This window comes from Lissotriton helveticus, chromosome 10, assembly GCF_964261635.1.
Source record: "Lissotriton helveticus chromosome 10, aLisHel1.1, whole genome shotgun sequence".
In the NCBI taxonomy this organism is placed as follows: Eukaryota; Metazoa; Chordata; class Amphibia; order Caudata; family Salamandridae; genus Lissotriton; species Lissotriton helveticus.
Genome location: NC_136071.1, coordinates 383,662,741 through 383,686,315, shown reverse-complemented (window position 1 = coordinate 383,686,315; position 23,575 = coordinate 383,662,741). Strand labels below are relative to the sequence as shown.

The 23,575-nt window shown below is 45.1% G+C and overlaps 1 protein-coding gene across 1 annotated transcript in view; it reads right to left on the bottom strand.

Moving 5' to 3' along the window:
• Positions 1-23,575, bottom strand: part of NOS3 (nitric oxide synthase 3) — a 999,469-nt gene that overhangs the window by 714,544 nt on the left and 261,350 nt on the right. The window contains exons 5-6 of the mRNA XM_078662772.1: positions 13,318-13,409; positions 11,321-11,462 (exon numbers count right to left, since the gene is read on the bottom strand). Coding sequence (XP_078518898.1) covers positions 11,321-11,462; positions 13,318-13,409 — 234 coding nt within the window. The remainder of the gene's footprint in view (positions 1-11,320; positions 11,463-13,317; positions 13,410-23,575) is intronic.

Below are 23,575 nucleotides of genomic sequence, written 5' to 3'. Positions count from 1 at the left end.
GGGGCAGTGAGCTAAATAACGGTGATGGATCAAGCCCTGATCTTTTGACTGGGTAAGAGTGGTCTGCCTAATTCAGACACTCTGTTCATCACCACCCCCTTTTCTGAATCATTTTGTCCACCATAAGCGTGGAAGGGTATACTCAGACATGAGTCCCTTGCTCACTGCTCCATCAGGATTCAAGCAAGCCGGGACGACGACGCCTGAAATGGCAGAAACCGGTCCCCGGAAGCTTGTCTCCTTTCTGGTGAAGAATTGGCTTGGTAGTTTGGTCTGCCCTGTTCCCATGATGCACTGGGCCAGGGACAGACTAATTTGCATATAGCCAGGTTCTGAGCTGGGATGGGGCAGTGAGCTAAATAACGGTGATGGATCAAGCCCTGATCTTTGGACTGGGTAAGAGTGGTCTGCTTAATTCGGACACTCTGTTCATCACCACCCCCTTTTCTGAATCATTTTGTCCACCATAAGCGTGGAAGGGTATACTCAGACATGAGTCCCTTGCTCACTGCTCCATCAGGATTCAAGCAAGCCGGGCCGACGACGCCTGAAATGGCAGAAACCGGTCCCCGGAAACTTGTCTCCTTTCTGGTGAAGAATTGGCTTGGTAGTTTGGTCTGCCCTGTTCCCATGATGCACTGGGCCAGGGACAGACTAATTTGCATATAGCCAGGTTCTGAGCTGGGATGGGGCAGTGAGCTAAATAACGGTGATGGATCAAGCCCTGATCTTTGGACTGGTTAAGAGTGGTCTGCTTAATTCAGACACTCTGTTCATCACCACCCCCTTTTCTGAATCATTTTGTCCACCATAAGCGTGGAAGGGTATACTCAGACATGAGTCCCTTGCTCACTGCTCCATCAGGATTCAAGCAAGCCGGGCCGACGACGCCTGAAATGGCAGAAACCGGTCCCCGGAAGCTTGTCTCCTTTCTGGTGAAGAATTGGCTTGGTAGTTTGGTCTGCCCTGTTCCCATGATGCACTGGGCCAGGAACAGACTAATTTGCATATAGCCAGGTTCTGAGCTGGGATGGGGCAGTGAGCTAAATAACGGTGATGGATCAAGCCCTGATCTTTGGACTGGGTAAGAGTGGTCTGCTTAATTCAGACACTCTGTTCATCACCACCCCCTTTTCTGAATCATTTTGTCCACCATAAGCGTGGAAGGGTATACTCAGACATGAGTCCCTTGCTCACTGCTCCATCAGGATTCAAGCAAGCCGGGCCGACGACGCCTGAAATGGCAGAAACCGGTCCCCGGAAGCTTGTCTCCTTTCTGGTGAAGAATTGGCTTGGTAGTTTGGTCTGCCCTGTTCCCATGATGCACTGGGCCAGGGACAGACTAATTTGCATATAGCCAGGTTCTGAGCTGGGATGGGGCAGTGAGCTAAATAACGGTGATGGATCAAGCCCTGATCTTTGGACTGGGTAAGAGTGGTCTGCTTAATTCAGACACTCTGTTCATCACCACCCCCTTTTCTGAATCAAAGATTGGAATAGGGCATTAGGACCCAGGCTGTCCATTTATTTGATTTTGAGAACTCTTGCCCAGTGAACACTGGCCGGCCACCCTTATCCACCAGCTACTCCCACATGGACCAATTACTCCCAAATCATGTGTACAATAGGTTGTGATTACAATTGTCGCCAAGCACCAGTTAGTCAAGTGAATAGTCTAAGCATTTCTCTGTGAGACCCTTAACCCTCGCAGACACTCAACCTCTGCTCTGGAACTCTGTCTCCAGCCTCACAACACTGCTTCAAAGCAGTTTCTAGTAAGTGGCCGACCTCTGTTCCAATGCACTAGCCAAGAAGCCACTCCAGGCTTCCTGTGCATATATGTACATAGTGCACATATGTACCTAAGTGGCTTTCACGTGAAGGGTTCATATACTGTACAGTGAGCTTGACAGGAGCAGCTAGTTTGCCACCATACAAGATTGCTATATTCTGCATGTGCCAAAAAACATATACTTGTTCATGCACTGAAGAGCACACTGCTGACGCTCTATCTAAACCCACATAGCGCCTCATAGGCCCTTTCCACAGTTGTCATCCTATTCTGGGACAAATGGGCTTAAGCTCAGCGGGAAGCCCTGCCGCAGTCAAAACACTACAAAACACAATCACCACTGGAGAGAGACTGGGAGCACACCACAGCAGCTTAGCCTTTTGTGTTTTTACAATATGCAGCAGACCCTGGGCCACTCAATACACCACAGCCTCATTCTTTTTGGATGTTGTGGCCCTCGTAGGAGATGGGAATCCACAACATATACATCTTTTGATACATCTCAACCAAGTTTGGATTTTCCCAGGTCGATCATCATCCAAACACTTGCAAACTCTTTAACACATGATATTGCAAGTCAAAGATGATATAGATTAAAAATTCTACTCTTATTAGATGCAAAAAAGGCATTCGGCAAAGTAGAACGGGGTACTTATTTAGAACACGGGTAAGAAAGGGTATAGGTCATCATTTTTAAATGTGGGTCAACGGTATGTATCATATTCCAGCAGCCTCTGTCACTTGTGAGGGCGTTAGCACACAAACTTTCCAAACACATCGAAGCACTTTCACTCTTCTTGTTTTTACTTGCCCTAGCACTATTGGCCATTGCGATAAAGAACAAAGATCTAATTGAAGGAGTGGTGACAGTGGAAGGATAACCAAAGGCCTCGTATTATGCTGAAGATATACTGATAACACTATCCCATCCATTATCCTTGGCACTACTCGGTTGGATTTCATAGAATCATTTTTGAAAATTTCGGGAAATAAAATAAGCTGGTCTAAGTGTGAAGCTTTACCGCTGACTTCAGTCACAAGACAGACTTCCCTAGGCCTGTTACCTGTCTGGAAAAGCTCTAAAATTAAATATCTAGGAACACTTATCAATCGAGGGCTTAATAATATGGTGCACAAAAATCTCTCCCCATTGACATTTAATACCAAGTGGACTTTAACATGTGGTCTCATCTTAACTTGTCTCTATGGGGACCTGTGCAGATAATAAAGATGAATTTTGCCCCAAGATGATATACATATGTCTTAGAAATGTTACCTATGAAGATACATAAGGTCTTCCTCCAAGTGATAGACAAAGACAATAGGCAGTTCATATTGCGTGGGGACAAACCTTGCTTAGCCAGTTCAATGTTCAATGGAATGTTATTGGCTGGCTCCCCAACTAGCAAACGCTGCTTCCATGATAAAAACACAAAGGGAACTCCTCCTTTGGTTACACAACAAGGGACATATGCAAAATACAAGGGAACTTACAATATATTACAGTCAACAGCTATGTTCCCTGCAAGATGGGCGGCTGCCTGCACACGCAGTCTACAATTCTTCAATCACCAGGGGCTCTCTGTGACCGAGCACGTCTCTCCTCGCACCAAGAGAAAGACTTTAACAGGCGCTCGTTAGAAACAACTTATGCGCTTAAAAGCAACTACTGCAGAGTTCTTACGTGTCCAGCAGTCCTCAAGCAAAAATAATAATGTCAAGATAACTATGGTGATTAATGTTTCTGCTGGAGAGAGATCAGAGTTTTGTCTAGTGGCAGTTTTGACTCATCATAATGTAGCACGGAGGGGTAATATGTCTACTGAAAAGATCGTGCACCCTGCAGATCACAGAACTATGGGTCATATTATCAAGGACCGGTGTTAAAATTATCGCCGTTTTATCGGCAGGAAACTGCCGATAAAACAGCCATAATGGGCTTGATAATACGCCCTTGTTAATTCCCATAGAAGCCCATGTTAACATCAGAACATGGGCTTCTATGGGAATTAACAAGGGCGTATTATCAAGCCCATTATCGCCGTTTTATCGGCAGGAAACTGCCGATAAAACGGCGATAATTTTAACACCGGTCCTTGATAATATGCCCCTATATTTTATGTGGATAGCTCAGTGGGTAACTGCTTTTGTCCCAGAGATTCTTTTGTTACTTGGAGTTCATAAGTTACAATCTAAATATAGCACAGTGACCTATGAACTAACACTAAAGTACTGCATGCAAACTGCATTGTATAGTTTAAAACATTATGTTTATTTTGCTCAGTCTTTTTATTATCATTATTGCTAAACAAGATTTGTTTGGGTAGAAATACATTCTTATTAGTAAAGATAACCCCCAAGCACTGAGGTAACATTTCCTATAGACTGTTATTTACACATGAATGATTCATTGTCTCTGTATAGTGGGTACGTAATCTAAAGTGCTCTGACTTCCTAAACTGGTATGAGTAGTGCTATAAAACAAATGAAATTTATGTGAGCAAGAGGGTATGGAGAGACGAGGGGCACTGCTGGAGGGTGGTAGCGAGGGAATCTTTGGAAAAGGAGCTCATGGTGGGTCGCCAAACAAGATTGCTGCACTGGGGGAACCAGCCCTAAAAAGCTACGGCTGCTTTAAGGAAAGCAGTGGCTAGTCCACCTATTGTAACAAGAATTAGACTCTTTGAGGGGGGGGGGGGCGGTGGTGTGGGAAGTGGGAGGGGCGAGCTTCTACACTGGGCCTCTGGTAGAGCATATTATGGTGGGAGCAAAATATTTATTTTTTCTGGAAGTTGGGCTGCTAGCAGGCAGCGTTGAGTACAAAGCAGCAAGCATCTCCTCAGGGCCATGGGAGAGCAGTGGGAGACAGAGTGAAGTGAGTGCAGTCAATGAGAGATTCTCCGACTTGTCGCTGTGTTCACTTCTCCCTCACTGCTGATAATCTTCAAATACTTCTTGTGTAGCTACCCGGATTCAGTTTGGTCCTGCGGCTCTGTCAGTGCAGCTAGCTTTAGGCAGCAATGCCATGCTGATTGGCCTGATATTTGCTTGTGTTTTCTTAACTTAGATATTATATGAGTTCAATTGAAGAGCTGGTACTGCCAGTGCAGTATTTACTAGCACCGGTGTGAGGACTACTGACATGAAAACTGTTCAATTGTTTGAGTGAACTACGCGTACACAACTCTACTGATGCCACCTGCCAAGTACTCCCCAGTAAATAGACATAAAACACATTTGGGTACTCTATTGTCCACCCCCATTTGTCCCCCTAAAGCAATCTTGACTATTTCATAGTTTTCCTTCATAACCTTCAGGTATTTTCCAGCCCTTGCAGGTACATTCAACATCCCTTTACTATCATCCATCCACAGCTGCCTAGCTGCCTTCCACCCCCTCTGTTTCTTTTATGCAGTCTTCCACTGAGACAACTCAGCCTGTCGGGATATCTTCTTGAGAGTCATGATCTCTTTCATTTATTCTTGTCTTCTTGACCAACCAACTTTGGTACCTATATATCTTCCATCCATTACTCCTCCATAAGTACCTTTTATATTTGGCGTTTTATATAGCGCAAACTTGACCCGAAGGTATCAGAACGCTTTACATGAGCACCAGGTGCATTACACTAGGACACATTCATTTTTTTATAGGCACAGGGAGATTAAGTGATTTGCTCAGAATCACAGGATGTTGAGCGTCACTGCCGAAACTTTAACAGGGTTCCCCAGATTAGAGACCGACCGCCCTAGCCGTTAGGCTACTTCCTTCGGATGCTCGCTTGTATGTCTTTAGTGCACATTACCTTGGGTGCAGTGCACAGAGACAAGTCATTCCCTCACACAGAAGGAAAACATTAGAAGAAATATTGGTCAACAATCTCATCTGATAAAAAAAACAACCCCGTCATTCACCCTTCTTAATATGTATGGTAGAACCCCACAAATTGATACAAATACCTGAACTCGTAAACTCTGAGGCACCAAAATGGAAAAATGCAAATTACTGTAACTCGCCACCTCTGTACACACCGTTGTAAACTCACTAGCCACTCTACATTAATTATAACTTGCACTATACCATGCACAGTGTTCTCACAAATAGCCAAATGAGTTGAGGAGCACAACAGAAAATATTTGAGAGAGTCTAAGGAGATCTCTTACACATCACAAAGCCTATAACTGAATTGTGTTGAAACATATGACAGCAAAAAGGACTTTTAACAATCATATAAAAACAATTTTCAGATTGCTTTTCATCATCTTTATTCATAATTTTCCCAAGTAAATACAAGACAACATATTCAAGATGAAAACAGCCTACGCATTTCGTCCCTATTCACATGGGACTTCGTCAGGGTTTGCTTCTGGTGTTAATTCCGACCAGTAGGCTGTCAATATTGCCGCTTTTCTATTGTAAAGACAATCGTTGTCTCCGTGTTCCCTAATATTGCATATTCGAGTAAGCCAAATTGTAGAGTCAGGAACAGCCAAAGGACATTCTTCAGACGCTCCCTAAATTCAGAAGTCACTTATCTTCTATAAATAGTTTCTTCGTCAGAATCCTATTCATGCTGTTTGCAGAAGCGAGTACGCTCCGCGTTTCCGCACGGAATTTTGAGTTTTAGTTCCGTAGCGGGTTGTGGGTTTACTTTATAGGGGAATAGGGTGGAAAGTAATGTAATTATAATAAAGTAATTATAAATTTTTATTTATTGGTTTTGATAATTAATTTATTGTTAATTAATTATTAATTGGTAATTAATTTTTATTAATTGGTTAATTCATCATTATATTAATTGTGTCCTTTTTGTAGGAGCTGGTTGTGGGTTTATAGGGGAATAGGTTGGGAAGTAATTTAATTTTGATAAAGTAATTATTAATTTGTATTTATTGGTTTTGATAATTAATGTATTGGCAATTAATTATTAATTGGTAATTCATTTTTATTAATTGATCAATTTATAATTATATTAATTGTGTTATTTTTTAGGAGCGTGTTGTGGGTTTATAGGGGAATTTTTAATAGAGTAATTATTAATTTTTATGTATTGGTATTGATAATTAAATTATTATTAATGAATTATTCATTTGTAATACATTTTTGTTAACTAATTAATTGATAATTATATTAATTGTGTTATTTGTTTTAGGAGCGTATTGTGGGTTTATAGGGGAATAGAGTGGGAACTAATTTAATTATATTGAAGTAATTATACATTTTTATTTGTTATTATTTATAAAGAATGTATTATTATTTTTTTTTAAATGTCTTTATTTAATTGATAAGTATGTTAATTGTAATCCTCTGCTATCCATCACTTTCCCTACTGTTGCTCTCTCTGGAGTGGGAATAGTAATTTTTACCTCTACGATATCCAACACTTTCCTTACTGTTGCACTCTCTGGAGTGGGAATAGTGAATGTAACCCCTTCGCTATCCAAAACTTTCCCTACTGTTGCACTCTCTGGAGTGGGAATAGTAATTTTTACCCTTATGCTATCCAACACTTTCCCTACGGTTGCACTCTCTGGAGTGGAAATAATAATTTTTACCCCTACGGTATCCAACACTTTCCCTACTGTTGCACTCTCTGGAGTGGTAAAAGTAATTTGTACCCCAACGCTATCCAACACTTTCCCTACTGTTGCACTCTCTGGAGTAGGAATAGTAATGTAATCCGCTCCGCTATCCAATATTTTCTCTACTGTTTTAGTTAAAGTAGTGCATAATGTATTTTAAAAAGATTAAAAATATTTTATTTTTTTAATTTGTTATATATATATATATTTATTTATATTATTGGTGTAGGTGTATATATATATGTATTTATAGTTTTTAATATGTTTTTAACAATGTATAAGTTATTAAAATAATTAGTTATCAATGTTATTAAGTAAGTATATATATGTTTAACATATTTTTACATTATGGGGTCGATTCCAATTCGGGGAAAAATCGTCCGTACGATTCGTATCCGGAGCCTTCTCCGTACGAATTGTGAACATGCCGTACGAACCGACGAGTACGATCCGGACCGGGGGGGTGAGGACGCGATTCGTACGGTCCACGTCAGGTAAGGGCGATTCGTACGGAAAAGCACACATTCACATACACACCGAACGGTGTGTACACCCCATGATCGCAGGGGTACGCACCGTATCCCTGCAATCATGGGGTGTACGCACCGTACCCCGCGATTGCAAGGTGTACGCACCGTACACCCAGCGAACATGGGGTACGGTGCGTACACCCCATGATCGCAGGGGTACGCACCGTGCCCCTGCGATCATGGGGTGTACGCACCATCCCCGGGGGGGTCTGTTCCGTACCTGTTTCGATGCGAACTCTGCTTCTCTGGACGTTTTCGGCTCCCGTAAAAAAAGCGTCGCACGGTGCGTACCCGACACGATTCGTACTTGCTGGGTCGGAAAAACCAGCCGCGAACCGTACGGATGTGGCGTTCAGCGGGTTCCGAGAGAGATTCGTACGGGGATTTGATTCGTACGGACTCTGTATGATTCGTACGGAGTCCTGCTCCTGGTACGAATCGTACTTCGTCGTACATACGGGGGACGTTGCAGGGTACGAATCGTACGGGAAAAACGCTCCGTACGGCTATTCGGAGTGGTTTTTCCCGAATAGGAATCGACCCCTATATGTATTAGTTATAATTTTAAACATTTAAAATTAATTTTAACTATGTTTTTTTAATTATATGTATTAATTCCTTTATTTTGCATTATTTTTTAAACGTTAAAAAACTATATTTTTAACAACAATATTTTTGTTAACGATTTTTTTCTCTTGATATTTTGTTACTTACCTTTCTGTAGATAGAACTTAGATATTCTGGGCATCGATATTTCGGGTCCAATATTTTTGTCGTCGATATTCTGTCAATGATTCATTACGGATTATATTATTGCAGAGTTACGTTATTGTGTGTTTTTTTTCACCCTGAGGGTAAAAATGGAGTGCCCGATAGGGACCAGTTTAGGCACCTGCTTTTAAGAACTGTTAATGCTCAGCACCGGCAGGACCCGGCCCACACAAAGCCCTGGACAGAACTTAAACGGTCATTTGTGCCTCTGCTATGCTCACTGAAGACTCACAGGGGAACCTGTCTGTGCTCCACTCTAAGATGGCGCTGACTGACTGATAGAAATTAGCATTTTTTCATTTATTACAGTATTTTAGCGCAAGCTCAACCTGAAGGTATAGGAGTGCTGTACATTTGCACAAGCTACATTACATATAGCATTAATTCTTTAAGGGTTCAGGGGAGATTAATTTGCCCTAAATCACAGGGTGTTGAGCCAACACCGGCACTCAAACCTGGCTCCCCAGTTGTATTATTGGCACTTCTGGCCGTTACCCACATATTCTCCTTGAGAGTTATGGGTGCAGGTCTCCTGCTCATTACTTCCATTTCCCAGTAAATCCCCATGGGTTCTTCCATAGATACATGTGGTTCTGAACATACAGCCAGTGCGTGTATCAGTTCAGGATACCACAGCATTCACACGTTGTGCGGTGCCATGGGGGGGGGTTGGATGCCTTCATAGCCCGTTCAAAGATGGCCCGGACTGGCTATTGCAACACTTGGGGATCTGTAGCGCTTGTGACTGTAATGCAACTGATGCTCATGCAAAGCACTCCAACACCTTCAGGTTGAGTTTGCGCTATATAAAGTTTAAAAAAAATGTGTACAGGGTCGCAAAGTGTCTTTCTCTGGTTAATCCCACAGATGCTCACTGGAGGGAGTGCCGACAAAAGCATGAAAGGCAACAATGCACGGTAAGTGGTGTAGGGACGGCGAGCGAGCTGAAGCAAATTAAAAAGTTGCGTGCCAAAAGTGTATAATTGGTGAAAAGTAACCTGATCCATGTAACTGGGTCAGTCATCAGGGCAGAAGCAAACAGCCAAAAGGCGGAACAAAGACAACAAGCGACCACAGAAGAGGAAGATTTTACAAGGGCCACTACAAGGAGCCAATTACAAGTGGTGGGTGTGACCTAAGCCCACAGAGAGACTACACCATGCCTCACCGAGCAGCGCATGCGTGCTCATAGGCTCGACCTAAAAAAGCAGCATTGCTATGTCAAGTCCTTTAGGCTAGTCCTGTCATGTATGCCGCCTTGTTACATACGTTGTCCCATCCATATGACAATAACGGTTTTGAACAGCTGACCTTTTACCTAGTAGCTTGCTCCTGTCTCTTCAACACCAGGCTCTTAGTATTTTATCATAATCACTGCACCTGATGTACATAAACATGTCCTCAGACACTGCATAATTATTCTGTATAAGGGTCACCACTTTTTTCATCCTTGGCCAACAAGCCCGCTATGCATGATCGCATTGTTTTAGAAAAACATTTATGATTGTTTTCAAAACATATCGATTCTAGAAGAACCCCTGGAGTAACCACTCTAGTATATAAGACCCTTATTCCCCATGCAATTTAGAGGAGAATTCCTTCCAAGCTGACAGGGGGTCCTGCATGCTGAATCTTCGACACGCAGCAGTCTGACATCCCTTGCAGGGTGTCATCCTTGGAGCAGAGACGGGGTCCTTCATTATCTACCATCAGGTGAGGGGGTTGGCTCTTCCCTAGGGGATTCTTGGCTACATACATTTATACCTATACACATATACATGCTACACCTACTTATCTAGGCTAGGTACACTTAGGCAAATTTCGTAGGGAGCTCATTATAGGAGTATGCAAGTGCTACTGTCTTATCTGAACTATATATGTTCATCTTCTTAGCACTATGGTAGAAATGTATCTACTGTTTACTATAATAATACTTGTGATTTCTTTCATATGCTTTTGTCTCCTGATTGTTGAAGCAAATATGTTTTACACAAGACTGACGCTGGACCAATAAATACATTTTGAAATGTCCTAACCGCCATCCAGTGTATTGTCTGAGAGTAAGTAAGCATGAGTGACTGAGTGAAAAGTACTGCACTGTTTTCCACGATCCCTGAGGAATCAGGGTTGTCATGTTCAGTGGTTGCCAGAAACTACCTACACTACTGTAAGATACAGGGGGTGGTAGTGGTACTGTAGAGCTAGCTGGTCTAACGGCTGATGTTTCCTGTGGGGGTGTCTGGAATTAGTTTGGACACCAAGCCCTCAGTTTAGGTCATCCAAAACGTGCAGGTCTCAGGGATTCCTAGAAACTACACAACAGCTAAAAGTGAAAAAAGCGCTGTGATGGGGCATACGCAGCCCATGCATAGAGCTTTTTCCACCCTTCCCGAAAGCAATATAACAAAGCGCAATGACACAGCCAGAACTGGCCACGTCAGAGCCCTTTTTTTTTTACTTTAACCATGCTGCACAGCAGTTGTGCTGCTGTACAACAAGGGGTAAAAAATATTAACATAGCAATTAGCTCTCTGGTAGGCGAGACCTATCGGTTTTTCCAATGCTTGCTACTCTATGCCCCCCAAACAATACCATGCCCTTCACTGTCAATCCACTCAGATAGCCCGAAAGAAGATATGCCTTGCCTCAGTCATCTCGACATTGATTGGATCACCGATGACTGAGCCGTCCTCCTGCTGGTAGCCAGCATAGCGAATGAATTGGCTGTTCCAGATGCGGAAGTCACTCTGTCCGTCCGTTCTTTGAGGGAAGATGGTGATGGCTGACCTGTTAAACGCAAGCAGAGGCATTATCATGACAGTCTGTGATTGACAAACACAAACCCTATTGCAAAAAGATTGTCTTGAAGCAGTGATGGTGAGAACAGCAGTATAAGAGGAGGGGATGCAAATGAGCCAGCAGAAGAAACACATTGAGATCAGGGGCACAACACATTCCCAAGGGGACAACCTTGGGATATCACTGTGTGCTAAAGTAACAAGATCTCACTTTCACTACCCCTGCTATTGTGGTTGGTGAATTAGCGACCTATTGGTCACATCATAGGTTGTAAAGCAAACTGAAGAGAGGAACAATGAAGTAGTTGATGTTAGGGCTCTCAGGCAAGGGCAACCACACTTTTACCGAGGTTGTCCCAGGGAGTGTCTTATTTATGGCAGATCATGAGATCCTACGTGTACCCTTACAAAATCATCTTCACACAACATACCGATGCAAATACTCTGGTTACTGAGCCATGGCCTTGACTCAGAGAATAGAAAGGATTCTGCGAAAGGGCTCTGACCCCCCTAAGGGAACAAGTTATGAGCGGCTGCCTTGAGTCTGTAAATAGAGAGGCTACTGATGTCTGGATTTACCCGGTGAAAACTAATTTGTTGGATTCCACTACTTCACCACAGTGACCATGGAGGATGATGAGCCACTGTCCCCTTGACTCCCGGTCCGGATGAAAGTGCTGGTGGTCCCCGTTACCAGCTTGATATGTGACCTATCTCCACCAAACCCTGAGAATTCACACTCAGAATAGGTACGCCTCCTGTAATAATCTGAGACGTTTCAGCAAATCCTTCAGTTTCAGCATTTAATGATGTACGTGACTCCTGCTATCCCTTATTACAGATACTTGTACGTCACCAATGTTTCCAAGATGGAAATATGTGGGCTAGTGCCCAGTCAGGATGGCTGTACATACAATGAAAGAGGGTGAACCTAGACATTCCCACCACTGAATACTGCGCACAGTGGGAGTGTATGGGCCTGGTGATGCCAGGCACTAGGAGATGAAACAGTAGGAACAGGTAGATGCTGATACCAGGGACAGAGAACAATAGTGACATATGGGCCTGGTGATGCCAGGCACTAGGAGATGAAACAGTAGGAACAGGAAGATGCTGATGCCAGGGACAGAGAACAATAGTGACATTTGGTCCTGGTGATGCCAGGCACTAGGAGATGAAACACGTAGATGCTGATTCCAGGGACAGAGAACAATAGTGACCTATGGGCCTGGTGATGCCAGGCACTATGAGATGAAACACGTAGATGCTGGTGCCAGGGACAGAGAACAATAGCGACATATGGGCCTGGTGATGCCAGGCACTAGGAGATGAAACAGTAGGAACACGTAGATGCTGATGCCAGGGACAGAGAACAATAGTGACATATGGGCCTGGTGATGCCAGGCACTAGGAGATGAAACAGTAGGAACAGGAAGATGCTGATGCCAGGGACAGAGAACAATAGTGACATTTGGTCCTGGTGATGCCAGGCACTAGGAGATGAAACACGTAGATGCTGATTCCAGGGACAGAGAACAATAGTGACCTATGGGCCTGGTGATGCCAGGCATTAGGAGATGAAACAGTAGGAACAGGTAGATGCTGATGCCAGGGACAGAGAACAATAGTGACATATGGGCCTGGTGATGCCAGGCATTAGGAGATGAAACAGTAGGAACAGGTAGATGCTGATGCCAGGGACAGAGAACAATAGTGACATATGGGTCTGGTGATGCCAGGCACTAGGAGATGAAACAGTGGGTACAGGTAGATGCTGATGCCAGGGACAGAGAACAGTAGGGACATTTATGCCTGGAGATGCAAGCCTGATAGCTGCTCAGTACCTTATGTTTCCCTTGTTGGTTGCATATTTGATGTGGTTACAGATGTAGGTGAACATTCCTTGGGCCGAGGTGCAATCTCGAGCATCGAACACCTGTAATTTGAGCAGACAAGAACCAATTGTATAAATGTAATGTTCAGCTCGAAAAATGATTTCCCAGTAGCTTGACTGCCAAATTACACGACCGCAAGCCTGCACTATTATTTACTGTCACACTTCATTACTACTGTTAGCTGCCCATTAAAGCAGGCACACGTTTGTTTCGGCCATCTCATTTTTTCAAATTATTTATTTTATTTCAATTTCGTATTACAAATAGTTGATAACAACAATCTTCCAATTTAAATATTTCACACAGGATTAAAAAGAAGAAACTTCATTTAGCTTGAATTCATAACAGATATAGACAACCAATCTTTCAAACCTAAGGCATGCAATAAATTAGTATATATCCATCATATTAATATTTTATATAATGCATGACATAATTCCAAATTAAAAACAAAAAGCTTCCCCCCTCTTCCCAATTCTTTTCATGCAGAAATGTTCTTTATTGTTTTGCTTCTCAATCCAAGACAAGTTCTGGCGGATCGGGGGATCACGGGAAGTGATCACAGAACGTGAAGCCCCGTGCGAAACCTGCATTCCCCTCACAATCTCCCCCTCACCCCCCCTAAAAAATAGTCTTAACCTATTGCACTCCTAAATCATGTGGGATGCGCGGGCATGTTATTATGACCTGTAAAACACTTACACGACTGGCCATGAATACACTCAATTGAGTGCCTACTATGGATGCACTCAATTGTGTACCTACCATGAATACACGCAATTGAGCACCTGCCATGAATACACTCAATTGAGTGCCTACCATGAATACACTCAATTGTGTACCTACCATGAATACACTCACCTGAGTACCTGCCATGAATACACTCAATTGAGTGCCCACCATGAATACACGCAATTGAGTACCTACCATGAATACACTTAATTGAGCACCTGCCATGAATACACTCAATTGAGTACCTACCATGAATACACTCAATTGAGTACCTGCCATGAATACACTCATTTGAGTACCTACCATGAATATACTCACTTGAGTACCTGCCATGACTACACTTAATTGAGCACCTGTCATGAATACACTCAATTGAGTACCTGCCATGAATACACTCAATTGAGTACCTACCATGAATACACTCAATTGAGTGCCTACCATGAATACACGCAATTGTGTACCTACCATGGATACACTTAATTGAGCACCTGCCATGAGTACACTCAATTGAGTGCCTACCATGAATACACTCAATTGTGTACCTACCATGAATACACGAAATTGAGTACCTAACATGAATACACTTAATTGAGCACCTGCCATGAATACACTCAATTGAGTGCCTAACATGAATACACTCAATTGTGTACCTACCATGAATACACGCAATTGAGTACCTACCATGAATACACTCAATTGAGCACCTGCCATGAATACACTCGATTGAGTACCTACCATGAATACACTAAATTAAGTGTCTACCATGAATACACTCAATTGAGTACCTGCCATGAATACACTCAATTGAGGACCTATCATGAAAATACTCACTTGAGTACCTGCCATGAATACACTCAATTGAGTACCTGCCATGAATATACTCACTTGAGTACCTGCCATGAATACACTCAATTGAGTACCTGCCATGAATACACTTAATTGAGTACCTACCATGAATACACTCAATTGAGTGCCTACCATGAATACACTCAATTGATTACCTACCATGAATACACTCACTTGAGCACCTACCATGAATACACTCACTTGAGTACCTGCCATGAATGCACTTAATTGAGCCCCAGACATGAATACACGCAATTGAGTACCTACCATGAATACACGCAATTGAGTACCTACCATGAATACACTAAATTGAGTGCCTTCCATGAATACACTCAATTGAGTACCTACCATGAATACACTCACCTGAGTACCTGCCATGAATACACGCAATTGAGTGCCTACCATGAATACACTTAATTGAGCACCTGCCATGAATACACTCAATTGAGTACCTGCCATGAATACACTCAATTTAGTACCTACCATGAATACACTCAATTGAGTGCCTACCATGAATACACGCAATTGAGTACCTACCATGAATACACTTAATTGAGCCCCTGCCATGAATACACTCAATTGAATGCCTACCATGAATACACTCAATTGTGTACCTACCATGAATACACGAAATTGAGTACCTACCATGAATACACTTAATTGAGCACCTGCCATGAATACACTCAATTGAGTGCCTACCATGAATACACTCAATTGTGTACCTACCATGAATACACGAAATTGAGTACCTACCATGAATACACTTAATTGAGCACCTGCCATGAATACACTCAATTGAGTACCTACCATGAATACACTCAATCAAACACCTGCCATGAATACACTCAAATGAGTACCTACCATGAATACACTCCATTGAGTTCCTACCATGAATACACTCCATTGAGTACCTACCATGAATACACTCCATTGAGTACCTAACAACATATCTAAAAATGTACATAAAACCAAACAATGCACATAAAATGTGTTAGAATAGTCAGCATGAAGGGCCCTATTCACAAAATCATTTGGAAACCCCATTTACTCTGATAAATGGCTTAATTAATGATAGCTAAGGAATTCACAAAAGATGAATTTACACTCATAAATTGATTGATATCTGCAATTCTACCGAACTATAGCGCAATAGTGCTCAAAGGGAAGGCCTACTCCGGGAGGGAAGTTGGGGACACACATGTCCAAACCTGTTCACAACCCATTCCCTCTCTAAGGTACCTGGAGATGTACTCCGACCAGGGTCGGAGTAAATCTTTTTCGAGGGAGGAATGAGCTTTGAACACTGCTGAAAGTGGTAGGGATGTACGGGAAGGGCTTTTCCACAGGGATAAACAAGCATTTGCAATGCAATAGGTCTCGTATTTGTGAGAGTTTAAGGTATTGTCATTTCAAATGTCAATGCCTTTTACTTATCTGTTTTGAAAATTAACGCAAATAAAAGGCATTGTCATTTTAAATCCCAATAGCTCAACCTCTCGTTAATGCGAGACCGGTAGCATTGCAAAGAAGCAACAGCGACTGTCCCGGTCTGCTGGGAAAGTGAAAGCGCACATGGTGCGCTGAATATTGCAGGAGAGCACATCATGCCTGCAGTGGGACAAAACTCATTAAACAAAATAGTGCTTTACAGACTAAATAAAGCAACCCGTGTAACAACAGAAGTAAAAGGGCTGGTCCTCATGGAAAGTTACAAATGAAGACAAGGTGGTACTAAGGAGGGACTAACAAGCCTTTTAACGAATCAGAAGCCAGTATTTACATAGGACAATGACACAAGCCAATGAAAAATATGGACCGGAGTGGACGGAGCTTCAAGTCCATACTCTAATACAGCATGCCTTGCAGAGCACCGCATGCGCTGCCTAGGCTCGACTTAATAAACACAACTTCAACTAATCTGTGGCAGACGCCCTGATCCGTCCGGAAAACTCAGTTTCTTATAATTAGTTTAGATGTCTGTGTGTGTAACCGGAGGGGCACTGGTTTGAATACGGTCTGGCACACTGGGGAATAGCGCCTCGAGGTCTCAGCCTGCAACACAAAGGACTGTGAATACATAAAGCATTAGTTTAAAAATTGTATGACACACAATATAACATTTGCTGCCACAGTTGAAAAAAATGAATTAGAGAATAAGATAGGCTTTCTTAAAATGTACTGACAGATTCAATATTGTAATGCTGGTAGTGCTTTCAGATGTTACAGTTTTAAAAATACACACTTACAGCCAGATTCATGAAGCAGAAATCGGCTCTCAAAGGGCCAGATTTTGTGAATCTGGCCCTTTGCGAGCGCTTTTTTTGCATTTGGGATTCATCATCCCAAATGCAAAAATCGCAGATTTTGAAATCGCTAAATTGCGAGGAATTGCATTTAAGGAATCTCTATTTGAGATTCCTTAAATGCAATTTATGAACCATTTCAGAATTGCGAATTCGCAATTTTTGACCGCTATTTACCGGGAAGTCTGACTTCGTGGTAAATAGCAAAAACTTAGAAAAATGCAGTTTAGTGCATTTTTCTATGTTGGATGTTACGCACACACATGTCCTTTTACATGTTTGTGCGCAACACCAGTGTAAATCACCATTTCAGGGGTGCTACAGGGTGTCCTTTGGACACCCTGGCACCCTTGAAATCGCTTCCTTATTTGCGATTCGCTAATTGCTAATCGCAAATAAGGAAGATGTAAAAATCGCTATTAAATTTGCGATTTCTACATGCATCCCGTTTTGCGAGTCTTTAATAGCGATTCCTTAATAATCGCTATTAAGGACTCGCAAAAGAGGAGCATGATGAATCGGGGGGTATGACTGAACCTATGGCGAACCGTTTTTATAGGTTTTCGTTAGAAGAATTCATTCCAGAACTAGTAACACCCTTACAAGAAACTCTCAAAAGAACAACTTTGTCATCGTGAAGCCTGGATGATGATATTCATTAGAGCTGATACTTGCTCCTAAACAGCCTTCAGATTTTCTAAGTGATCAGTTGCACACATTTACATTTCTTTCACGTGGCAGGGCACCCAGGAAAGGATGTGTGCGGCTTAAATCGCTTCACTTAAACTCCACCAGACACATGCAACACGCACTGGGCCTTGCTCCAGAAAGAACCATGATGACACAGGCCCAGGTGTATAATATATTCACCCCGGACAGGGGATATTTTCAAGGGGGGTTTATAGTGTGGGACACACCCAAATAATTGCGATTCTCATATTAACATGACTATAGAAACTGGATTTCATTAAAGACACGGAGGCTGACATGCCCACCAGTGACTGTCTGCTACAGATGTTAATTACTTTCAAGACGCATCTGGAGAGTCAGTGAGTCCTAGGGGGGAAGCACAGACAGCAGGGCTTTAAGTGGGTCAGATGAATAACGACTTTCAAACTGGTCCCTGGAGGGCCCTATATTCATAGAACCTTTGCAGCCCAAACCCCGATCGATTTCTCTACAATTAGTGTAAAACCCTTAATGTGCAGTACCCCTATCACGAATGCAGTCCTTTTTTAGGTTTCACGTCTTGTAGTTCATCTTGTACTCTCATTTTGCAAGAATATTCGCCTTTTCCAGATGGTTTGTTTCTGACGTTTCATGCAACATAGTGTTGTTGTATAGCACGTAGTGTGAAAAGAGTCGCATTTAGGTATCTGGGTAGATGGTTATGACGTGGCATGATTAAGAGTTTTGGGGCTGAGCTAAAGGCAGTGCTGTTTTCAGGCAGTGTGTGTCAGTGTGTCATAAAGGTATTCCGACTGCATGCACATCCAGTCCTTGGCCTCTCTAACGAGTACTGCATTTTGTAGTACTATTGAGGTACTACTTTACCTACTACAAAATGGAATTTGTAAACCGGGCCCAATGTCTCCACACAACAGACCATACCTCTACGTCCCTCGTCCTCGACCCAGTCATCACAAATGAGGTATTCCACACGACAGGAAACAAAACAGGAAACGCTTTCTGACTCCACCCACCCTCCTGTCAGGTGCTATAATACACCTCACCACCAGAAGCAAATCCTGTTTTGTTTCCTGTCGGTTGGACTTCTGATGGGTGACGCTTGGGTGAGTGCCGGGCACTTACCTGCTTCGACTGTCCTGTGGTTTCCTCCTTTGCTGGGCCTTGGGGGTGCTCGTGGACCTCCGGGGGACTTTGAAAGACGGGCTGCTGGGCTTCCTGTGCTTTCCTCGTGGCGGGGGCCCTGGGTTGCGGGGCTTCTTGGGTCCCTGTGGTTTCTTCGTGCTCCTGGATTCCTGGACCTCTTTGCTGGTTCGTGCGTTGGTGGGGCGCCCCGGGGCTTTCTGTCCCTGGTTGGCAGCTTGCTCCGGCGGGCTGGCTGCTGCTTGGACGGACGCGTTGCTACCCCAGGCGTCCTGCCCTTGCCGGTTCTGGTTGGTAGGGCGCGCTCACCTCCGTGGTTCTGGGACGTCCTCCCTTCCGTTTTGGTTGCCCCTGGATTACGGGGGCCGTTTCTTCAGTAGTACCCGGGGGCTGGGATGTCGGACGTCGGCAGGATGCCGTTCCCGGCTTCAGCTCCTCATTTTTACCTATGCAGGCGCCCGGGTGGGCTCCGGGTTCCCTGCCTTCCTCTTCTGATTGGCTGGACGGCCCGTGGCGATGACGTCATCGTCTTCTTTCGGCCTGGGTGACTTTGGATGTTTCCTTCGACGGCTGCTCCTGGGAGGCTCGTCTTCTGCCCCTCCTTCTTCCTCCTCGATTTCCACGGGGCTGCAGCTGTGGGGTGAGTGTTTTCCTCCTATTTAAGGCGGGAATCCGATGTTCTTTCACTCCTGTGACACTTGTGGAGTTGCTGTGCGTCCCGTGTGCTTTTGCTTTTTGCTGGTTTGCTGTGTCTCGTGGTGCTGTTTGCAATGGGGAAACACCACGGGAAGAGAAAGCATGTCTCTCCTGTTCGGTCGTCCTCCTCCTCTTCCGACAGTAGTGATTCTGCCCCTGCTGTTCAGAGTGCTGGTCTGGGTGGCTCTAAGAGGCTGAAGCACCTGATTTTGGAGACGCTGTCCGATCTCAAGGCTTCCCGGAAGGGTGCTGGGGGTCGCTCTGAGTCTGCTGCTCCCCTGTATTCAGATATTTCTTCCTCTGCTTCCTCAGAGGGCTTTGCTTGCCCGGGATTCGGCTCCTCTCCTGCAGTGGCTGGTGGTTCAAGGTCACATGTCTGCCACTGTGTTCACGGTGCCCTGGGCCAGGGTTCATCTTCGGCTCTGTTGTGGCATGTTCAGCGTTGGGTACCCTTTCCTGTCCGGGACTTCTCGATTCCTGTGCCGGTGCCTCCGGAGTTGGTGTCTGCTCTGCAGTGGTGGCTGGATTCTTTGAATCTGTTGAAGGGTCTGTGGTTCCATCCCCCGCCCCCCTGGTGTTGACGACGGATGTCAGCGCTTCCGGCTGGGGTGCGACTCTGGGTCCTTGGGCGGTGCAGGCGCGTTGGCTCCCCTCGGAGTCGCGCCGTTCTTCGAATTGGAAGGAGCTGTCTGCTGTGGAGAGGGCGCTTCGCCTTTTCAAGGATCGTCTTCTGGGGTACAACGTTTTGGTGAGATCGGACAACACTGTGACCGTGGCCTACATCAACCACCAGGGCAGTACCCGCTGCCTTTCCCTGAACTTGGTGGCGTGTGCGATTGCGAGTTGGGCCGAGCGTCATCTGGTGGCCCTCTCTGCTTTGCACATTCGGGGTGTGGACAACGTGGTTGCAGATTCCTTGAGTCGGAAGTTCCCGTCCTCTCTCTCCCTGTGTCTGGCCCCACGGATTTTCCGGTTGCTATGCCGGAGATTCGGGACTCCGGTGCTGGACCTGTTTGCCTCCCGGACCGATGCCCTGCTTCCCCTGTTCTGCTCCAGGGCTCCAGAGTTGGGGGCTTTGGGGTGGACGCCTTGTCTGTCCTTTGGCCCCCTTGGTTCCTCTATGCGTTTCCCCCCTTCCCTCTGATCCCTGCCTTCTTGCTGAAGGTTCAGCGGGTGGGGGCTCAGGTGGTGGCTGTTCTCCCTTACTGGCCTCGCCGCTCCTGGTTTCCTCTGCTGCTGGGGCTGGCGGTGGGCCCTCCGTGGATCCTGCCCCGCTACCCGTCTCCTCTGAGTTCCCCGTCTCCCTCCCTGTTGGTTCCTCTCACCTTGGCGGTCTGGAGGTTGAATGACTGTCTCTTGGAGTCCGGGGTCTGCCGGATCACCTCATCACTGTGATGCAGGCTTCTCGTAGGAAGTCGACTCTGTCCTCCTATTCCAAGCACTGGGCTTCTTTTTCTTCTTGGTGTGTTGCCCTGGGCCTGTCCCCTGCCTCCTGTGCTGTTTCCTCTGTTCTGCAGTTTTTTTTAGGGTTTTCAGAAGAGTTATGCGCTGTCCACTTTGAAGGGTCAGTGGGCTGCTATCCGGGCCTTTCGGGATCCGGCTTCTCTTCTGCCTTCGGACGGGTTGTTGGTTTCCCGTCTATTTCGGAGTTACTCTCTTTCTGCTCCTTCTGTCCGCTCTCCGGTTCCTCCTTGGGATCTGTCTTTGGTTTTGGGTGCCTTGCAATCCCCTCCCTTTGAGCCCTTGGAGTCTGTGGAGTTGAAGTTCCTGTCTTTCAAGGTTGCCTTTCTGGTGGCGGTTACTTCTGCTCGGAGGTTGGGGGAGCTTACGGCGTTGCGCTGTTCTCCCCCCTTTTTGCGGTTTCTGGACGATCCGGTGGTCCTTTCATTGGACCCTGGGCTTTTGCCGAAAATTCGTTCCCGTTTCCATTCCTCCCAGGAGTTGATTCTTCCTTCTCTCTGTCCTTCTCCTTCCTCTCCTTCTGACGTCTTGCTCCATTCTTTGGATGTTCGGCGGGCCCTGTCTATCTATGTGGCCCGTTTTGCTGGGTTTCGGTCTTCTGACTCCCTCTTTGTGACCTTTGGTTTGGCTGGTAGGGGTAAGGCTGCCTCCCGTCTTTCTTTGGGTCGCTGAATCAAGGCTGTGATCTCTTTGGCGTACCAGGGCTCTGGTTTGCCTTGTCCGTCTGGGGTTCAGGCGAGATCTACCAGGGGTGTGTCTGCTTCTTGGGCCGCTTTCCATGGTGTTCCCCTTGAGGAGATTTGTAGGGCGGGGACCTGGGCGTCCGAGTCTACCTTTGTGCGGCATTATCGCTTGAATTGTGCTCTGTCTGGCCGCCCTAATTTTGGTTCTGGTGTGTTGCGAGCTGTGGGGGTTCCCCCCATATGATTTTTTTGTTGCCTTTTTGTTAATAAAGGTCTGTCTTGCTGCACTCCTTGGTGTCTGCTCTGTTTTGTTTGTGGTGTGCCAAAGGCCTTTGTGGGGTTGCTTTGGTATGCCTCATTTGTGATGACTGGGTCGAGGACGAGGGACGTAGAGGTAATGCTTTGATTACTGGGAGTAATCCCCATTACTCTTAGTCCTACTCGTCCTCGACCCAGTCATGCATCCCGCCCGCCCTTCCTTTTCAGGCCTTTGGTGCTTGGTACATCAGGATTTGCTTCTGGTGGTGAGGTGTATTGTAGCACCTGACAGGAGGGTGGGTGGAGTCAGAAAGCGTTTCCTGTTTTGTTTCCTGTCGTGTGGAATACCTCATTTGTGATGACTGGGTCGAGGACGAGTAGGACTAAGAGTAATGGGGATTACCCCCAGTAATCAAAGCATAGCTTGATATCCATTTCCATGTGGCCTCTCGTGATGAGCTTGGTATTCATAGCTGTGGACAGTGGTGGGTGGGAGCTCCTGGAATCCTGCTGGGGTGGGCTGGTCAGGGGAGGGAGTGGCCAATCAGTTTCCCCAATAGGGCGACACACTTCCGAAATACAAAGTGACAAATAGATTCTTTCTTGTGTAACTTTTTTGACAATTTCAGAGACATACTTTGAGCCCATAGTGCAAGAAGGGGGCTAGCGAGTGAGGATCCAGTGAACTCACCCTCTAGGGCGTTATGTTCACCTCTTTCTTATCTTGTTGAGGAGTTCTCCCAGTAAAAGCATGAACTTAAGACAGAACATATCAGAAACAGAGCCAGGCATTCCCTGCTCACTGTTTCTGTCTTGTTCTGTTTAAAGTACATGCAATAACTGGGAGAGATTGCGAGTTGCTTGTTTGAATTGTAGACACATCGCACATAGAACAACAGGGGCTCAGGTCGGCGCTGAGCCAGGGTAGACAATCATGGGAGGAACACTCTTGTCATGAGACGCGAGAATGAGGAGAAATAGAAGAAGGGCTTAATAAAGCCACCTGCGCTCCCGAGGCTTGGAGGTAGTGCTTTGGGTAACACAAGTGCATTTTAGGAAGGGAGCAGGGGGCGGGGTATTAAACAAGCATTTGCAATGCAATAGGACTCGCATTTCCGTGAGACCTATTGCATTGCAAACGGGAGTGGGGGCGGTTGGAGGGGAGGGGGTGAGAAGGCACAAACAACGGGAGTGTGGGTAGGGGGGCGAGAAGGCACGGGCAGTAAGAGAAACTTATTAAAGAAAACTGTGCTCACAATCTAAATAACACATTCCGTGCAACACTCGAAATAAAGGGGCCAGTTGCCATGGAAGGATACAAATGATGACAGTGCCATAAGGAGGGACTAACAAGCCTCATAATCAATCAGACTGCAGCATTTACTAAAGACAATGACA